At 35.3% G+C, this 16932-nt stretch overlaps 1 protein-coding gene across 9 annotated transcripts in view; it reads left to right on the plus strand.

Moving 5' to 3' along the window:
• Positions 1-16932, plus strand: part of ACAP2 (ArfGAP with coiled-coil, ankyrin repeat and PH domains 2) — a 139010-nt gene that overhangs the window by 33888 nt on the left and 88190 nt on the right. For 8 of the 9 annotated variants that reach the window (XM_034660760.1, XM_034660734.1, XM_034660737.1 and 5 more), the window contains exon 2: positions 15845-15902. In XM_034660760.1, coding sequence (XP_034516651.1) covers positions 15845-15902 — 58 coding nt within the window. Of the gene's footprint in view, positions 1-13360; positions 13452-15844; positions 15903-16932 lie in introns of all 9 variants that reach the window. The other variant, XM_034660748.1, reaches the window with a different exon arrangement.

Below are 16932 nucleotides of genomic sequence, written 5' to 3' on the forward strand. Positions count from 1 at the left end.
AACTAAAAGAGAACCTACAGAATGGGAGAAGATATCAATGAGATATCACCTCACACCTGTCAGAATGGCTAAAATCAAAAGCACAAGAAACAAGTGTTGGTGAGGATGTGGGAGAGGAAGGAACCCTTATGTTGGTGGGGATGCAAACAGGTGCAGTCACTCTGGGAAACAGTATGGAGTTTCCTCAAAAATTAAAAATACATCTGCTTCTAGTGTGTGTTTACCCAAAAAATATAAAAACGCTAATTTGAAAAGATATATGCACCCTTATGTTTATTGCAGCATTATTTACAATAGCCAAATTATGGAAGCAGCACAAGTGTCTATTGCTACATGAATGGATAAGAAAGATGAGGCATTTATTTATACAATGGAATATTATTCAGCCATAAAAAAGAATGAAATCTTGCCATTTGCAGCATCATGGATGGCTCTAAGGGGTATAATGCTAAGTGAAATAAGCCAGTCACAGAAAGACAAATACCATATGATTTTACTCATATGTGGAATTTAAGAAACAAGACAAACAAACAAAGGGGGGGAAAAAGAGACAAAACAAAAAACAGTCTCTCAACTATAGAGAACAAACTGATGGTTATCAAAGGGGAGGTGGGTGTGGGGATGGGTAAAATAGGTGAAGGGAATTAAACACTTATCTTGATGAGCACTGAGTAATGTATAGAATTGCTGAATCACTATATTGTACACCTGAAACTAATAAAACATTGTATGTTAAGTATACTGGAATTAAAAAAATAATATTTTGTGGCATGAAAATTATATAAAATTCAAACTTGTTTCTGTAAATAGGAACATTAAAAAAAATCTGATTTCAAAAGCAGTTGTTACAGTCTTATTTTTGTTATTATCGCCAAGATTGATTTTACAATTACTGCTGATTTCAGACAATTATTATGGTCTTAATTTGTTGTTCTTGCCAAGATTAATTTTATGAAAACTTCATACGGCTGAAAAGGGCTTAAATCTCTGCACATTACTAACTGTTCAGAATTTCAAATTTTATATTCTAAGCAGAAAGTTATGCTACGTTACTTAATAGGGTATGCTGATTTTTATTTTTAAGTTAAGCATAGATTCTTAAGTAGTCGACCAGCAGGTTTATGTAGTATAAGGTGTAATCCTTTACCGTTAAGACCTAGCTTTAAAAAAAACTTTGACATCCACCGTGAGTTTTAATGCAGCATAATTATTATGTTAATTATCTGTAAATCCCTCAGCAGTTTGACCTAAAAATTTCTATTAAATTGGTTGGTACTAGGAATATGCCTGTCATAGGCAGAAGAGTAAAGATTAAAGATTATCAAGGAAATAGCTAAATAAAATGTGGATGGTGTCTTTTGATGTGTAGATATTAGTACTTTTAATTAGTACTTTTAATTTTTAGTTTTTAATTTTAGTACTTTTAATTTTTTATGATGGTAAAAGTATGTATAACATAAAATATACTGTCTTTTTTTCTTTTTTAAAGATTCCATTTATTTATTTTGACAGAGACAGCCAGCGAGAGTGGGAACACAAGCAGGGGGAGTGGGAGAGGAAGAAGCAGGCTCCTAGCGGAGAAGCCTGATGTGGGGCTGGATCCCAGAACGCTGGGATCACGCCCTGAGCTGAAGGCAGATGCTTAAGGACTGCGCCACCCAGGCACCCCTAAAATGTACTGTCTTAACTATTTTTGAGTGCATAGTTTAGTGGTATTAAAGTACACTTACATTGTATACCTATTAGGACTATCCATCTCCAGAACTCTTTTCATCTTGCAAAAGTGAAACTCTGTACCAGTTAACAATAACTCCCCATTCCCACCTTATGTGTTTGCTTTTCTTTTTGGGGGAGGGGAGGGACGGGGGAGTGGAAGATAAAGACTCTTAAGCAGTCTCCATGCCCAGTGGGGAGCCTAACAGGGGGCTCAGGCTCAGGACCCCCGAGATCATGGTCTGAGCAGAAATCAAGAGTTGATGCTTAACCGACCGATCCCCCCAGGCAGCGGTGCTCTGTTTTTCAGCGGACACTGTCGTACTGTTACTGGTCTTGTCCAGATGATGGGTACTGCCTTAACACTTGCCACTGGGAATGACTTTACCCTTCAGATATGTGGTTTTATTCCTGTAGTTTTAAATAATACAGCCTCATCAGAATATGACACAACTCAATATTCATACAGTAAATACATCTATTTAGTGTTGGGCTGTTTCCTTAAGAAACATGCTTTTTATTTCCCTACAGCAGTATTGGACACAGAATAGTTTAAGGTAGTCACTAGAATTCGAAAACTAGATGATTTCTGTTTGCAACTCACTAACATATATATGATTTCTTCTTATTTAAAATGCTATGTGTTTTATAAGAAAAAGTTTTTGTGTTGTAGTGTATTTTTATTTTTGACCTTGAGGATAGTGACGTTCCCTGTGGCTGACTGCATCCTAGATTTACCTGGGAGCTTAGCGAAGATTAAAATATGTCAGAGTGAGTGGGATGGGGGTCTAGGAGTTTGTATTTTGATATGCTCATTATTTGGTCAGGGATACATGTGGTGCCATTGATCCAGGAGACTTTCTCATTGGCATCTTTATATAGTCTCGACTTTAATGTGCATCATATACACATGTATTTCCATTCCTATGGCATTAAACCCGAAATAGACTTGTCAGCAGATATTTGGAGACTCTAGTAGAAATCGTTTTATAAGATGGTTGTTAGACACAGATTTAGATATTCTACATGTCATCACATAGGACAAATAAGATTTAAGCCAGTTCTTAAGTCTGTAAAGTTTAAGTAGTAGTTTGTGTTTCTTTCCCCTTGAATTGCGTTAAACACAAAATATTTTGAACTTGTAGGGTGTCTGTTTATACCTCTTTGAAAGTAGCACATTAGCAGTTCTCTGAAGGTAAATACATCATCATTATACATACTGGTTTATTTAGTTCTCTCAATTAAGTCATCTGATGTCTTTGAATATTTTCCTGTTACTTAGTTGGTAACATTAGGTATCACCAAGAACGTGCAGCTAAGATGCTATAGTCTCCAGGTGTTTAATGGTCATCCATTGTATCCGTAGTCCTTTCTTAACCATTGTAAATTCATGGATTCTAGATCTCTTGATGAACTATGGAATGTGAATAAATGCTCAGCTTAAATATACACATTACTGACATTACACAATCTTTTACATAAGTTGCACAATCTCCTTTAGAGTGTAAGGATGGTTAAATGTGAGGATGACTTGCTGATAGAAAATAAAATTTGAAGTATAAAGATTCTTGACTTTTTAGCAATATAGGTAATACGATTATATTAAGGTTACCATAGCTAAGTTATTCACATGAAGGTAACCCAGACTTCCAGTTTTGTTTACTGCTGAAAAACAAGATTGGCAAATTTGTGGGACAGAATTATAACCCATCCCTAAAGAGGTAATGAAATTAATTTGAAGTGACTGGTCTTGTGTATATGTGTTGTTTTTAATTTTGAGAATTTATCAGCAAAGAATAATAAAGCTGTAGCTATACGAAATGAGTCATAGAGTTAGAATGAAATCAGTTATAATCTTATAGAAAGACAAGCATGGATTTTGCTGTGTATATTGTCTTGTGAGGAGTTAGAGCTAGATTAGTAGTCCTTGTATTTATAGGAGTTAGATTGTGTTCAGTATTATGAGTGGTAGAACTTTTGTCCTAGACTTCCTGAGAAAGAATGTGAAGATTTCTTTTTCATCTAATTAATTACCTTTATCTTCCAAGGAGGGACTGAGAATGAAAAGGGAAAGAGAGGAACCTACCTACTTGTCATCCTTGTTGATTGTTTAAAATGCATTTTCAGTTTCTGTTTGGGATTTTTTTTTCTTCATTTTAGTTTCATGTACCTTATATTCCTAGAAAATTTTCCAAACTGCTATTTTAAAATATTAAATTGATCTTTCCATAGGAGCACACTCTTGGTTCAGCAAAGTACTGGGCCAGAAGTGTTTTTCAACATTTAAAAATCGTTTTCCTAACCATTTTGACTTAACTTAAAATTGATCTTTATTCTCAGCCCTTACTTGATCTGTCAGTAGCTTTTGACATAGTTGATCACTTCTTCCTCCTTGTTACATTTTTTTCACCTCCCTTCTGTACCGTACTCTCTTGGTTTTCCTCCTATCTCCTTAGTTGCTCCTTCTGTTTCTTTTTCTATTTCTCCTTGTTTTGACTGACCTTTAACACTGGAGTGCCCTAGACCTCAGTCCTTAAATTATTTTATCTTTACTTTTTTTTCAATAATATCCAGTCTCACAGCTGTACATACTCTATGTTCATGATTCCTAAACTTACATCCCCAGCTCAGACTCCTAAATTCTAGACTCGTATTTATCCACCTATTTGATGTCACACTTGTATATCTAATAAATGTTTCAGATCAAGTCCAAACCTGAACTACAGTTCTTTTCTCCCCAGACCTGTTCTGCCCATAGTCTTCTCCATCTCAGTTGGTTGCAACTCTATCTTTTTGACTGTTCCAGATAAAAACTTGTAATCCATCCTTAATTTCACACCTGTGTGCTTGCTGGTGTACCTGTGCATGTGCTCACACCCCACATCCAGTTCATGAGGAATCCTCCTGGCTCTACCTTCAAAATATTTACAGATTAGCATTTTTTAACCAGTGACTGGTGTTTAGTTTAAGCCACCTTCATCGCTTATTTGGATGATCTGTAGCTTCCTACCTGGTTTCTTTGCTTTCTTTTTTGTTTCCCTACAATCTTCTGCATACAGCAGCCAGAGTGATTCTTATAAAAATAAGTCATATTATGTCTCTTCCCTGCTTTAGACCCTTCGGTGGTTCCCCATTTCGCTTAGAATCTGTACCATTGGCCTACTGTGCCACAGACTGTTAATGGTGATGGGGCTCTCCATTACTTCTCTCATTCCTCTCCTGCATCTCTCTCCTTTGCTTGTTCTGTTTCAGTCATGCTGACCTCCTTGCTGTTCCTTTAACACGATAGGGTAACCCATTGCATTGGTGGTTTTTTCTGTCCATGACATCTTTCTCTGCATGGTTTACTTCTTCAGGCTTTGCTCACGTGTCACTTTCTCTGTGAGGACTCTCTTGACCACCCTGTGTAACATTGTAGCCGTGCTTGCCCCCTGCACTGTACCCCCTGATGTTTTAACCTTTTTTTTTTTTTTTTTTAGATAGCACTTACCACCTTTTAGAGTACTATCTAAATGACTTATTTATTATGTTTGTTGTTTATTGACTATCTTCCTCTTCCAATGTAGGGTCTAGGAGGGTAAGGTTCTTTGTTTATTTCATCTGCGTAACCCAAGCAATAGATGTTTGCTCCTGTTTGTTGTTAGAGAAGAGGAAGGGAAATCTCATTTCTTCATTTGTCTGAATTTTTCTAGTAGTGTTTTTTTTTTTTTTAAGTCGTTTAAAAAATTTTTCCCCCCGCTTCAGTGTAACTATTTTGATTCTTCTCTTTGAATGTCCAAGGCTTCTGTTTGATTTATGAGTTGAATGTAGTTATGGAATCACGGTAGTATAATTTTGTAGTGGTGTTACAGTGAATTCCTCCTTGGATCCTTTGAGGTTTCTTTCAAAACCTTTTTTAGAAATCCAAATCCTGTATTAGTGTATATTCTCTCTAGAATGTTGTATTACAAGGATTTCCTGTTACTCCCAACTTAAAAAGAAATGATAGGTATTATAATAATGGCTAGGTAAAGGTATATAGGCTCATCCTCGTATGTGGAAAGAACTGGCTTTTTCCTTCTTTCATTGTAAATCTAGTTTTGACATTTATTTGTGTATTCTTTTTTCTTTTATTTTCTTTAAAGGCTTTTGTAGTAACATCTATATGAGGCTGTAGAGGCAGATTAGAATAACTAAAACCTGGAGCAAGAGGGAACTAGCAAGGTACATATAAATACATGCGCACTGAGATGCAGGTATAACCATCATGAGTGGTCTTGGGCCCCAGATTATGTAATTTTTCTTAATGCTGCATCTATCCATCCAGTAAATAAATGTTTACTTGGTAACTAAATAAACTAGGGATAGATAGCTAAATGGACCATAGTCTCTGCTCATGTCTCTCACTTTAGGCAACAAGACCAAAAGTCGAATTATAGTATTGAGTGCCAAGTGTTCTATTTGATGTGAGCGTAGGCTTTTTTGTGGAAGTGGTGGTAGTAAGGTGCTCATTCCACTGAGAAGAAGGCACTTCAGTGTCACAAAGTTACTATGTGAATAGTGTCTTTAAGACCCTGAGTCTGTTTATTAGGCTCTTAAATTTGTATTCTTCTGCATCCTGTTTACAGATCTTGTAAAATTGCAGGGTTTTAATGGAGATGAAATAGTCTGAAATGCTTTTCTACACACAGCCGCTCTACTTTCATTAAACAGTTCTGACATTAAGCAGTTTGCTAAGGTTTCTTCCAATTTAAGATTCTGTGATTTTGGGGTTGTAGCTCATTTCCTGTTAATGGTTTTTCTCTTTATTAGTTCATATTACTATTTTGTATTCTTAATATAACAATTACTATATCTTACGTGCAGGTGCCCCATGCGGATTGTAAAACACAGTGAAAATATATGGCAAAATTATTTTCTTTATGTACTAAAACGGATTCTTTTGTTAATGGAGAAGCCTGGAAAAGTTATAGATGGGATTTGTTTAGCAGCTTAAGATATGTCATAGACAGAACCCTGAAAGACCCAATGTGCAGTTATTTACCTGCTCTCATTTGCAGGATATCCTGTGGTTTAAGCACCATTTCCAGTTCCTGAAAAGGATAAAGGTGAACAGACATGAAAGGGGGAATATGGTCTCTGACTATAATTTTTAACAATTTTGTCTGGGCTTGGTGCTAGATGTCCCTACCATCTTGCTCCTTTCTTCCATTGTGAGTCTGCTGATAGTTCCATCTTATTTGAAATACTTGGTCATGCTGACAGTATTATCAGTCACAGTGTTCTTTCCTCATAGATATCTACTCTCCCTCTGTTATGAACCATGAAGTTTACAGTGCTCTCTTCACCCTAAAGGTATTGACCATGACATAACACTGATTTGATAAACATTGCAGTTTAAGTACGTTGGTTAAACATTTTAATTCTTTAAACAGTGATGGTAACTACTTTATTTTCCTATCATGTCAAAACCCACTGCAGTGATAAATTCTTGGGAATGGACAGACTTTGTAGAAAGTCAACATAAAAAATTTTTTTTGAGGTGTGTCTTCCTAAGTTTATTGTGGTTTCAAGATAGAAATATCTTTTTCTTCAGCTTTTTTTTTTTCTGGGCCTGGTTGAAGGCAACATTATGTAGTAGTCTCTAAGTTTGTAGTTTTTTTCCTTAATCCTCTTTTTTCTTATTAAAGTGACCTTACCCCTCTTTAGATGACTAGTATCTTCTGTGAAAACTGGAAGGGACTGTTAACCAGTCACCCATCACTGTTGACTTACCGATCCCAACACAATAGATGGGCCATCTCTTCTTGCACCACCTTCTTTTATGGCTCAGTACCTACCGCAGTTATAGTGGCATTTCACCTGCTTGAATACGCCTACGGCCTGGACAAGAAATTCAGGCTGTTGAAGGAGGAGGGTGAAGTGGAAACATAGCTTTCTAACATGGTACCGATTTTTTCTGAGGAAAAAACGTAATTTCCTATCTAATCAAAATAAAACATTACTAGTATTTCCTTACACTAATTTCCTGTAAATAGTGAATATTTGCTACTGCACGTGATAAAAAAAATAACTTTATGTATAGATTCACGATACCCCTGTTAAGGAAGAGAATCTGGAGCCCTAGGAACAGATGCTTCTGTATGTCCCCCCTTCTCCCATCCACACTTCTCTACACAGGATGATGACCTCGATAATATTTTAAGAGTGTTACCATTTTTTTACGATGAGCTTGGACTCATAGGATTATTGACATCTGAGGTATAACTTGAGTGTTGCTATTCATTCACTGGAACCATGCTACTTGGATCTCCACCTTGGGCTATAGTTTGGTTGCTTTTTCAATTACACTGTGGCATGAATGGTTTCATTTTGGATGCTGTGTATTGGCAGGCGAGAACATAGAGGGAGAAGAGTACATGTTCCTTTAACTACTTTTTAAAAAATTTTTTCTTTTTTTGCAGGAAAATGGCAGGATAATGTTCACAGTCTTAAAAAAAGAAATATAATGGAACTTACTCAGATACATGTGTGTGGGCACCTGGGTGGCTCAGTTGCTTAAGCGTCTGACTCTTGATCTCAGCTCAAGTCTTGATCTTGGAGTTGTGAGTTCAAGCCCTGTATTGGGCTCCATGCTGGGTGTGGAGCCTACTTAAAAAAGTTTTGAGAAAGGTACATGTGTGGACAAAAGATAAAATCTTTTTTTCCCTAAAATGTTAAGCTGAATGAGAAATTTTACAAAAAACCCCCACTATTTTCTCCGATATTTATTATCTTTTAAGGAGTACGCAGAGGAGGCTTTTGAAAAGGATGAATGAAACTTAACAATATAAATTTTGGTAAGGGTTTTTCATGGCTTATAAGATTTTCTTTTTTCTCTAACTCTGTTGAAAGCACAAATGAGGACCTGGAGGAACTCTTGCTTGGGAGAGGATAATCAAATCCAGGTTCTAATTTTCCTTTGAATGCTTATTCCAGGATAATTAATTTTTAAGATCTGGCGTTGATATTAAAGATGATTCAGTCCATTCCTCACTTTTTATGGATGAGAAAACTGAGTTCTGGAGATACTAAATTATGTTCTCAGGAACTCATGTTAGTTGGTAGAGAGTTAGACTAAACTTTTGGTTTCTATTTCTAGTCTATTTTTTTTTTTTTCAATTCTCTTACCCATCACAGGAGAGAGTTTCTCATGGATTTTGCCAGTGTTGCTTAGAAGACCAGTCTGAGCAAATAGCAGTTACAACATTTCTAACATAATATTTGAGTAAGAAAGACCTTTTAATTTCATTGAGACTTCTCAAAAATAAAGGCTCAGTCTTTTGAAAAAGGTGGCTTAACATTGTTATGTAATAAACATACATTCAGAGCCTTAATACTTCTTTGTATTGATTGCAGAGTTGTCTCTGTTTGTTCCTAGAGAGTCAGACAGAACTGACCTTGATGACCTTGGAAAACGAAGTGGATTTGCAAATAATATCCTATCATATTGTGTAGCACTGTGGTCCAGACTGAAGTAATGAGAAGTTAGGAAAAGTGTATTCGACATAAAATTTTTGTAAAAGGGCAAGAGTATTGAAGTGCTTAGAATTTGGACTTGCTGTTTTATTTGTTGATCATAGGCCTGTTTTAACTTTTTTTTGCTCCTTTTTCAAACCATTTCAAATTCATGTTTGAGGTATGTGATAACTTAATCTTATTACTGCTTCCTTCCTTTTTTTCCCGTAAAATGAAAATGAAAAGAGATCATATATTTTCTTTAACATTATAGATTATTATAGCTGGCATTTATCACTTACTGAATGTCAGTCACTGTGCTAAAATGTTTATATGTATTTTGAAATTTGTCTTATAGCTCTATGGGAGGGATTGTCATTATCTCTGTTTTGTAGATGAAATTGAAACATAAAGGACTTGTTTGATGTTACATAGCTAGTGTAAGAAGTAAAATATTGTATTCAAACACTGGCAGTTTAAAAAATTCCATTCTGGGGCGCCTGGGTGGCACAGCGGTTAAACGTCTGCCTTCGGCTCAGGGCGTGACCCCGGTGTTATGGGATCGAGCCCCACGTCAGGCTCCTCTGCTATGAGCCTGCTTCTTCCTCTCCCACTCCCCCTGCTTGTGTTCCCTCTATCGCTGGCTCTCTATCTCTGTCAAATAAATAAATAAAGTCTTTAAAAAAAAAAATTCCATTCCATTGCCTCTTAGCATAAAGATGTCACAGAGACCCAATTCTAAAGGTCCCAGAACTTACTAACAAAGTAAGGGTGGCCATTCACATTACAAAATGATTTAATGAGAGATTTATTAAAATTTTTTTTTGAAAGATTTTATTTATCTGAGAGAGAGAGAGATCGAGCACAAGCAGGGGGAGGGGCAGGGGGAGGGGAAGAAGCAGACTCCCCACTGAGCAGGGAGTCGGACATGGGGCTCCATCCCAAGACCCTGGGATCATGACCTGAGCTGAAGGCAGATGCTTAACTGACATGGGGCTTCATCCCAAGAGGGGAATCATGATCTGAGCTGAAGGTAGATGCTTAGCTGACTGAGCCACCCAGGTACACCGAGAGATTTATTTTAGAATATTTTATTTATTTATTTGTCAGAGAGAGAGCACACAGAAGCAGGGAGAGGGTCAGAGGAAGAGGGAGAAGCAGGATCCCTGCCCAGCAAGGAACCTGATGTGGCACTTGGTCCCAGGACCCTGGGATTAGGACTTGAGCCAAAGGCAGATGCTTAACTGACTGAGCCACCCAGCATCCCAGCCCGAGAGATTTATTTTTAAAAAGCAGGTTCCCAGGGTATGTACTCTTTGTATTTTCTGGTAAAAAATGCAGAGGGAGCCATCTCATCTTAGAGCCACCTCCAGGAGTTTTGGTTACCTAGTTTGGTCATTTACTGAGTTACAGGACTGCCCTTCGGTCAGTGGGCTATCCCTGATCCAGCCATTGTCCTTGCTTTGCACAGAATAGCCAAGTATTGCCTGCAGTGGTTAAAGCTGTTGATCTGAAAGAGGAAGTTGCCTGGAGATGGTAGGTGCCATGGTGGACATATAGGCAACTCCTCCCAGTATCTAAATGGTTATTTAATTTATATGTAACCTTGAGGAATATATCTTTTATATAAAACAAGGAATATAGATGTTAGTTTCAAAATCTGTACATTATGTTTATCTTTATTCTTTCCAAGGTAGTTATGACTTAGAGCCTCAAATCCATCTTTTAGTTGTTTAAATTCTTAATCTTTAATATTTATGTGCTTATTAGTGATCTAGAATATTCTGTTCTTATATTTTAGATTGTATTGTCATGTGACCTAGTCTTACTATTAATTCCATTTTAAGGAAATTGCCAAGGTTTGAGTGGAAGTTAGCTTATTATTTTTTTTTTTTTAAGGATCTCAAATGGGTGGCTACAATTGTTCATCACACTTCCTTTTTCAAATAATTTGCTTTTGTAAAGAAAATATAGTGCTCATATTATTCATACTATTTAGTTATTTTTATGGATCATTTATAAAAACAGTGGTTTAGGGGTGCCTGGGTGGCTCAGTTGGTTAAGCATGACCTTCAGCTCAGGTCATGATTCCAGGGTCCTGGGATCAAGTCCCACATCGGGCTCCCTGCTCAGTGGGGAGTCTGCTTCTCCCTCTCCCTGTGCCCCTCCCCTCTGCTTGTGCTCTCTCATTCACTCTCTCTCAAATAAAGAAATCTTTAAAAAAAAAAACCAACTCTGACTTTAAAAACAAAACAAAACAGTAGTTTAAAAAAGATTATTTTTACATCAGGGGTATGTAATTATCTGGGTAGGGAGAATTCTATTTTTATGCTTCTCATAGAGCTTGATTTAATTCACAGCTGAAATTGATCACCATGTGATTAGAAATGTCTCAGTGTTGGGGCGCTTGGGTGGCTTAGTCAGTTGAACGTCCAAGTCTTGATCTTGGCTTAGGTCTTGATCTCATAGTCATGAGTTCCAGCCCCACTTCAAATCTGTGTTGGATATAGAGCCTACTTAAAAAAAAAAAAAGTCTCAGTGTTAATACTTGCTGCTAGAATTTTTTCTATTCTATGTCTTTATTTAACTGTTCTCTGAGTTGATCATAAAAAACTGTGGTGCATGAATAGATAAAAGAATGAAGATGTTATTAAAAGTAGTGTCATTTTTCTGAATTAATGGCTTATTCAGCTTCTTAGACAGTACAGCCAACCAGAGCTAAGTTCTAAAAATTATTTCCTTGTATGTATTTTATGTTTGAGAAAGGATTTTCATTCATATTTTTGTATTGAATATTCATAACAAGGAGTCAGTAAACCTTTCCTGTAAAATGCCAGATAATAATAAATATTTTAGGCTTTGTGGGCCAGATGGTCTCTCTTCCTAAGCTATTCAACTCTTTCATGCCATTATTGCATGGAAGCTGCCATAGACAATATTTATATGAATGAACTTGGCTGTGTTTCCATAGAACTTTATTTATGGATGCTGAATTTGAATGTAATGTAATTTTCTTGTGTCATTAAATATTTTTCTTCTTTTAGTTTTTCCCAACCATTAAAACATGTAAAAACCATTTTTAGCTCATGGACTGTATAAAAACAGGTTATGGTCCAGACTTGCCTGACAGGCTGTAGTTTGCTGAACTCTGTTCAAAATAAGCTTGTGAGAATTTGCTGACTGTTTTCTGTTTTTTCCCCTTTGTTTTAACATTATTTTTTGTTTTGTTTGTTTTGCTACTTAATCATATGTTTTCTGACATTATTAACATGTATGTAACTTTTAAATTTTAATAATTCAAAAAATTAATGATTTTTATTAAGTTTTAAGCTATGGGGGGGTAGGGCCTATAATATTGGCCTCTTTACACCTTGCATGTTTATAAAAGTTACATATACTCAATAGATATTTGAGAGAGTTGAAAAGGAGTAGTATCTTTCTTTCCAATATTTGAAAGACTGTTGTGTAGATTGTTTCATTTCACTTATTCACCTATTAAACATGTTCCAGGAGGTTCTTTTGCATTACTGAATAGAAGTAATAGAGAGGCAAAACTCACCTCAGAAGGTAGGGAGAGGGGCGCCTGGGTGGCACAGCGGTTAAGCGTCTGCCTTCGGCTCAGGGCGTGATCCCGGCGTTATGGGATCGAGCCCCACATCAGGCTCTTCCGCTATGAGCCTGCTTCTTCCTCTTTCACTCCCCCTGCTTGTGTTTCCTCTCTCGCTGGGCTGTCTCTATCTCTGTCAAATAAATAAATAAAATCTTTAAAAAAAAAAAAAAGGTAGGGAGAAAGAGAAAGGAGAGAAAGAGATCTCATTGATTATATTCTTTGTGGCGTGGTATGTACTGTGGTCAGTGATACAGACAGTCCCTCATTTAACCTTTACAGCTTGTTTAGGTAGGCATTTCTTTACTCATTTTACAGTTGAAGAAACTTAGATAAAATACTAAAGTGAGTGGTGGTGGAGAATTTGAACTGAGATCATGATCTTTCCATATACTTTTCTTTTTATACTAAGGAATATTTAGTTAACTAGTTTGCCTTACACATTAGCTACTTAGCTATTACTACAAGTTTTGTGTGTGTGTGTGTGTGTGTGTATTATGCTATTACTATGAGTTTTCACACTCAGCTGACAACAGAGATTTTTTTTTTTTTTTTTTTTTTTAGAAAAGATGAAATGTTGAATTGAAGAACCTCTAAGATAAAGTTTCAGATTCTTTGGGTATATGATTACAGAGGGCTTTACTTTTAAATGCAGGTAAAACACATTTTTCCTTTTGTGTCTGTACCCCTCTTTAAAATGTTGTTTTATGGGACACCTTGCTGGCTCAGTTGGTGGAGCATGTGGCTCTTGATCTCAGGGTTGTGAGTTTGAGCCCCACTTTGGGTGTAGAGATTACTTAAAAAAATAAAATCTTTATAAAAATGTTGTTTTACAAAAGTAAATTAGTAGAATGACACAATGAAGTAAGATTGAGGAATATACACAAAGTTTCTATCAAAGTGTATGTTTAGTAGAAATCAATGATTAAATCAAATCTTAAGCTGGTCATTTAAACCAATGTGCTTGAAAGAAATTGAAGATCGAGTAAAGCTAGGTTAAATAAATGTTACAAGTAAATGAAGAATGTTTCTAGCAGAGTAAATAATCATGGAGTTTCTTTCTTGACCCAACAATCATTTTGAGTGTCTATATGCTGTGGGAGCTCAGATAAGTGAGAGAAGTGGACAGTAATAGAGGCATGCATGAGCTGTTGTGGGGGCACAGGATGGATGTGTAATTAAGCTGGAGTGGGTAGAAGAAGAGGTTCCCAGAGGACCGTACCTCCTGGGAAGATGATGTCTGAACTTCTTCCTTTTCCCCCTTTATTGACTTTCAAATTATTTAAAAATTTGTAGTTGTTACAAATACTAAACAAGCGAGAAGTGTAAGTAGTAAACAGTGTAAATCCTTATTTACACTTTCTGTTCTCCAATCCTTATTTTTCAAAGTTGTAGGTAATAGATTGGTAAATATGCTTCCAGATTTTTCCCCATGCCTTTACCAACAGATTTTTTTTCTTCTCCACAAAATTGGGTTACCGCTATATATAATTTTGTAACTTGCTTTTTTCCCCACATGTAATAGTCTATCACATGTATGTTTCTATCCCAGTAGATATAGATCAGTCGCTTTTAAAATCTTGTTGCCTCAAATATTGGGATGAATGTACCTTCATTTATTTACATTATTTCCTGTTCCTGGACATGTAGGTTTTCAACCTGTTACAAAGAGTGAGTATTCCTTATGCAGATACATTTGTTTTCTTTTATGAATTAAGTTTTAAATGATAAGTAATAGGCAGGTGAAAAGGAGTTAAGATTAATGTGAAGGGAAATGTTTTCTAGGCTAAGGGAACAAATGTAATTTGAAAAACCCTCCTGAAGAAAATGATACTTTTAGTTGAGGGAGAAGCATTTCTGTTTCTATGCTTCGGAAGTATAGCACCTCTTGTTTTCTTGAACTTTGAACGGTATGCTAGAGATCTTGTTTTATGGAATAGGCATCCCTTTGCTGAATAACTTATAATTATATAATTTTCTTATTTTGGAGATTAAAAACTTTTTTCAGTAATTGTTACCAGATAGAGAAGTAGAATTACAAGCTGATAAAAATGATTATTTGGACATTATTTCATAGAGGTTAAGTGGGTAGTTCTGGGAATAGAGCTTATATTTTAGCTATCTTTTTCTTAGTTCTGTTATCTAATTGAGAATTTCTTACTCAGGTTTCAAAGTAACTTTTTGGGTGGTTAGTCCCCCACTGTTGTCCATTTGAAACAAATTTGGTTAATTCAGAAAATAACTACTGGGAAGTTGCTAGTTTATCAAGTAGGTATCTGAAAGTGGGGTAGATGACTTAAAGTAGATAAATTGTGTTTTGTTATGTATTAACTCTTAAGTGTAAAGTCTTATCCTTAAAAAGTTTTAGTTGCTGCTGTTTTGTTCCAAATTTTCAATTTTGATATGTTGCCTATAGTGTGATATCAAGTACTAATCAGTATTACTAATTTTATAATTCTCCTGACAATTAAGAGTATCTAGTGATTTCTTAAAAATACATGGGAAACAAAATGGTTCATTAAACAAGGCTGACATTTTTCTGAACTATTTGTAAAAGTAAAAGCCTTTCCTTTTTGGTTGCCAAGGAGGCTGTGTTATTTGGTTAGATGTGTTTCATTGAATAGAAATCCAAGTCTTTGTTAAGGCTTAACTTTAAAAATTTTTCCTTATTAAAAAAAATGCTAAATACTTCTTATTAATGTTATTAATTTGAATAACTGAATGTTTTGAATCAGCCTAATATGTTCTGTCATTACCTTAAATAATAATGGTATTATCTGTTACATTGCAAGTTTATAAAGTACTTCATTAGTACTTCATCCTAAGGTAATTATTACTTAATGTGAAGTGTAATTTTTAAGCATTCATATCTTTTTTCATTTAGAGTTATTTTCCAAGAGTAAAGTAACATTTAAACACATCTGATAACTTAGGGGGGAGGGAAGAGGCCGGAGGGTGGATGTGGAGAGGGACTGACTGGTGGGAGGTGGGGGGCACTTAAAAAAAAAATAAACACATGATAACTTATTTTATAAATGATTTTTCTAGGGCTGCTTTGGAAGAAGTAGAAGGAGATGTGGCAGAATTGGAATTAAAACTCGATAAGGTGAATTTTACTTTAAAAGTTTTTTAAAACATTAATTCTTATGTTTCATTAACTATGATTTGGGCCTTTAATACTATGTGGTTCATGTTACTTTTTTTTTTATCTCTATGAGGTAAATGTTGTTATTATCCCAATTTTACATGTGAGGAAATTGAGGCTACACATAAAATAGCTTGTTGAAAATCTAAGTGCCAGAACAAGAATCGGAACAGCATCTGACTTCAGAGCTAACCAGATATCCTTTATATTGTTGGAACTTCATCAAAAAGATTGCATGTATCTTTTTGATGATTAGTATTTTTCATACATAACCTGACCATTCTTGTTTATAAATGTGGGTGTGGACACATTAAATATAAATAAAATTTAAAATACTGATTCCATTTTTTAAAGCTAATGCCAGAAATGCTTAGTATATATTTAATAATTAATATTAAGTAGTCATATTCTATTTGATGGTAAATGTACATTGATTTCTATCTTCTATATTAATTATTGATTATATTTTTTTTCTCTATCGAAGAAATACTGCTATAAAGCAGGAAGAAATATGAGAACGAGTAAGACATGGCTTCTGGTTTCAAGTAACCAGTAACTGTTTAGTGAAATATTTTTCTTAAAATTTATGGAGATAAATCAGATGGACATACTTGAAATACCTTTTCTGAAAATAACTTCCTACTCATTTAATGATTATTATAAATGGTATTGCTACATAAAGCAGTGCTTCTCAAACTGTACTGTGCATAGGAATTGCCTGGGGATCTAGTAAAAATACAGATCCTGATTCAGGAAGTCTGGGGAATCTGAGATTCTGTGTTTCTAATCAGATTCCAGGTGACGCCAGTGCTGTTGTTCCATGGACCACACTTTGAATAGCAAGGATATAAAATAATTAAGCCAAAGGTTTTCAAATGTTTTGAAATCATGAAATATATGTATGTAAATAATGTAAATGGTATAGAGACTATATAAAGTCGAAGTATTAATTATGTATGTAAAACCAAAATTTTAGAAAATATTTAGTAAT

Source organism: Ailuropoda melanoleuca, chromosome 1 (genome assembly GCF_002007445.2).
Source record: "Ailuropoda melanoleuca isolate Jingjing chromosome 1, ASM200744v2, whole genome shotgun sequence".
NCBI classification, from domain to species: Eukaryota; Metazoa; Chordata; class Mammalia; order Carnivora; family Ursidae; genus Ailuropoda; species Ailuropoda melanoleuca.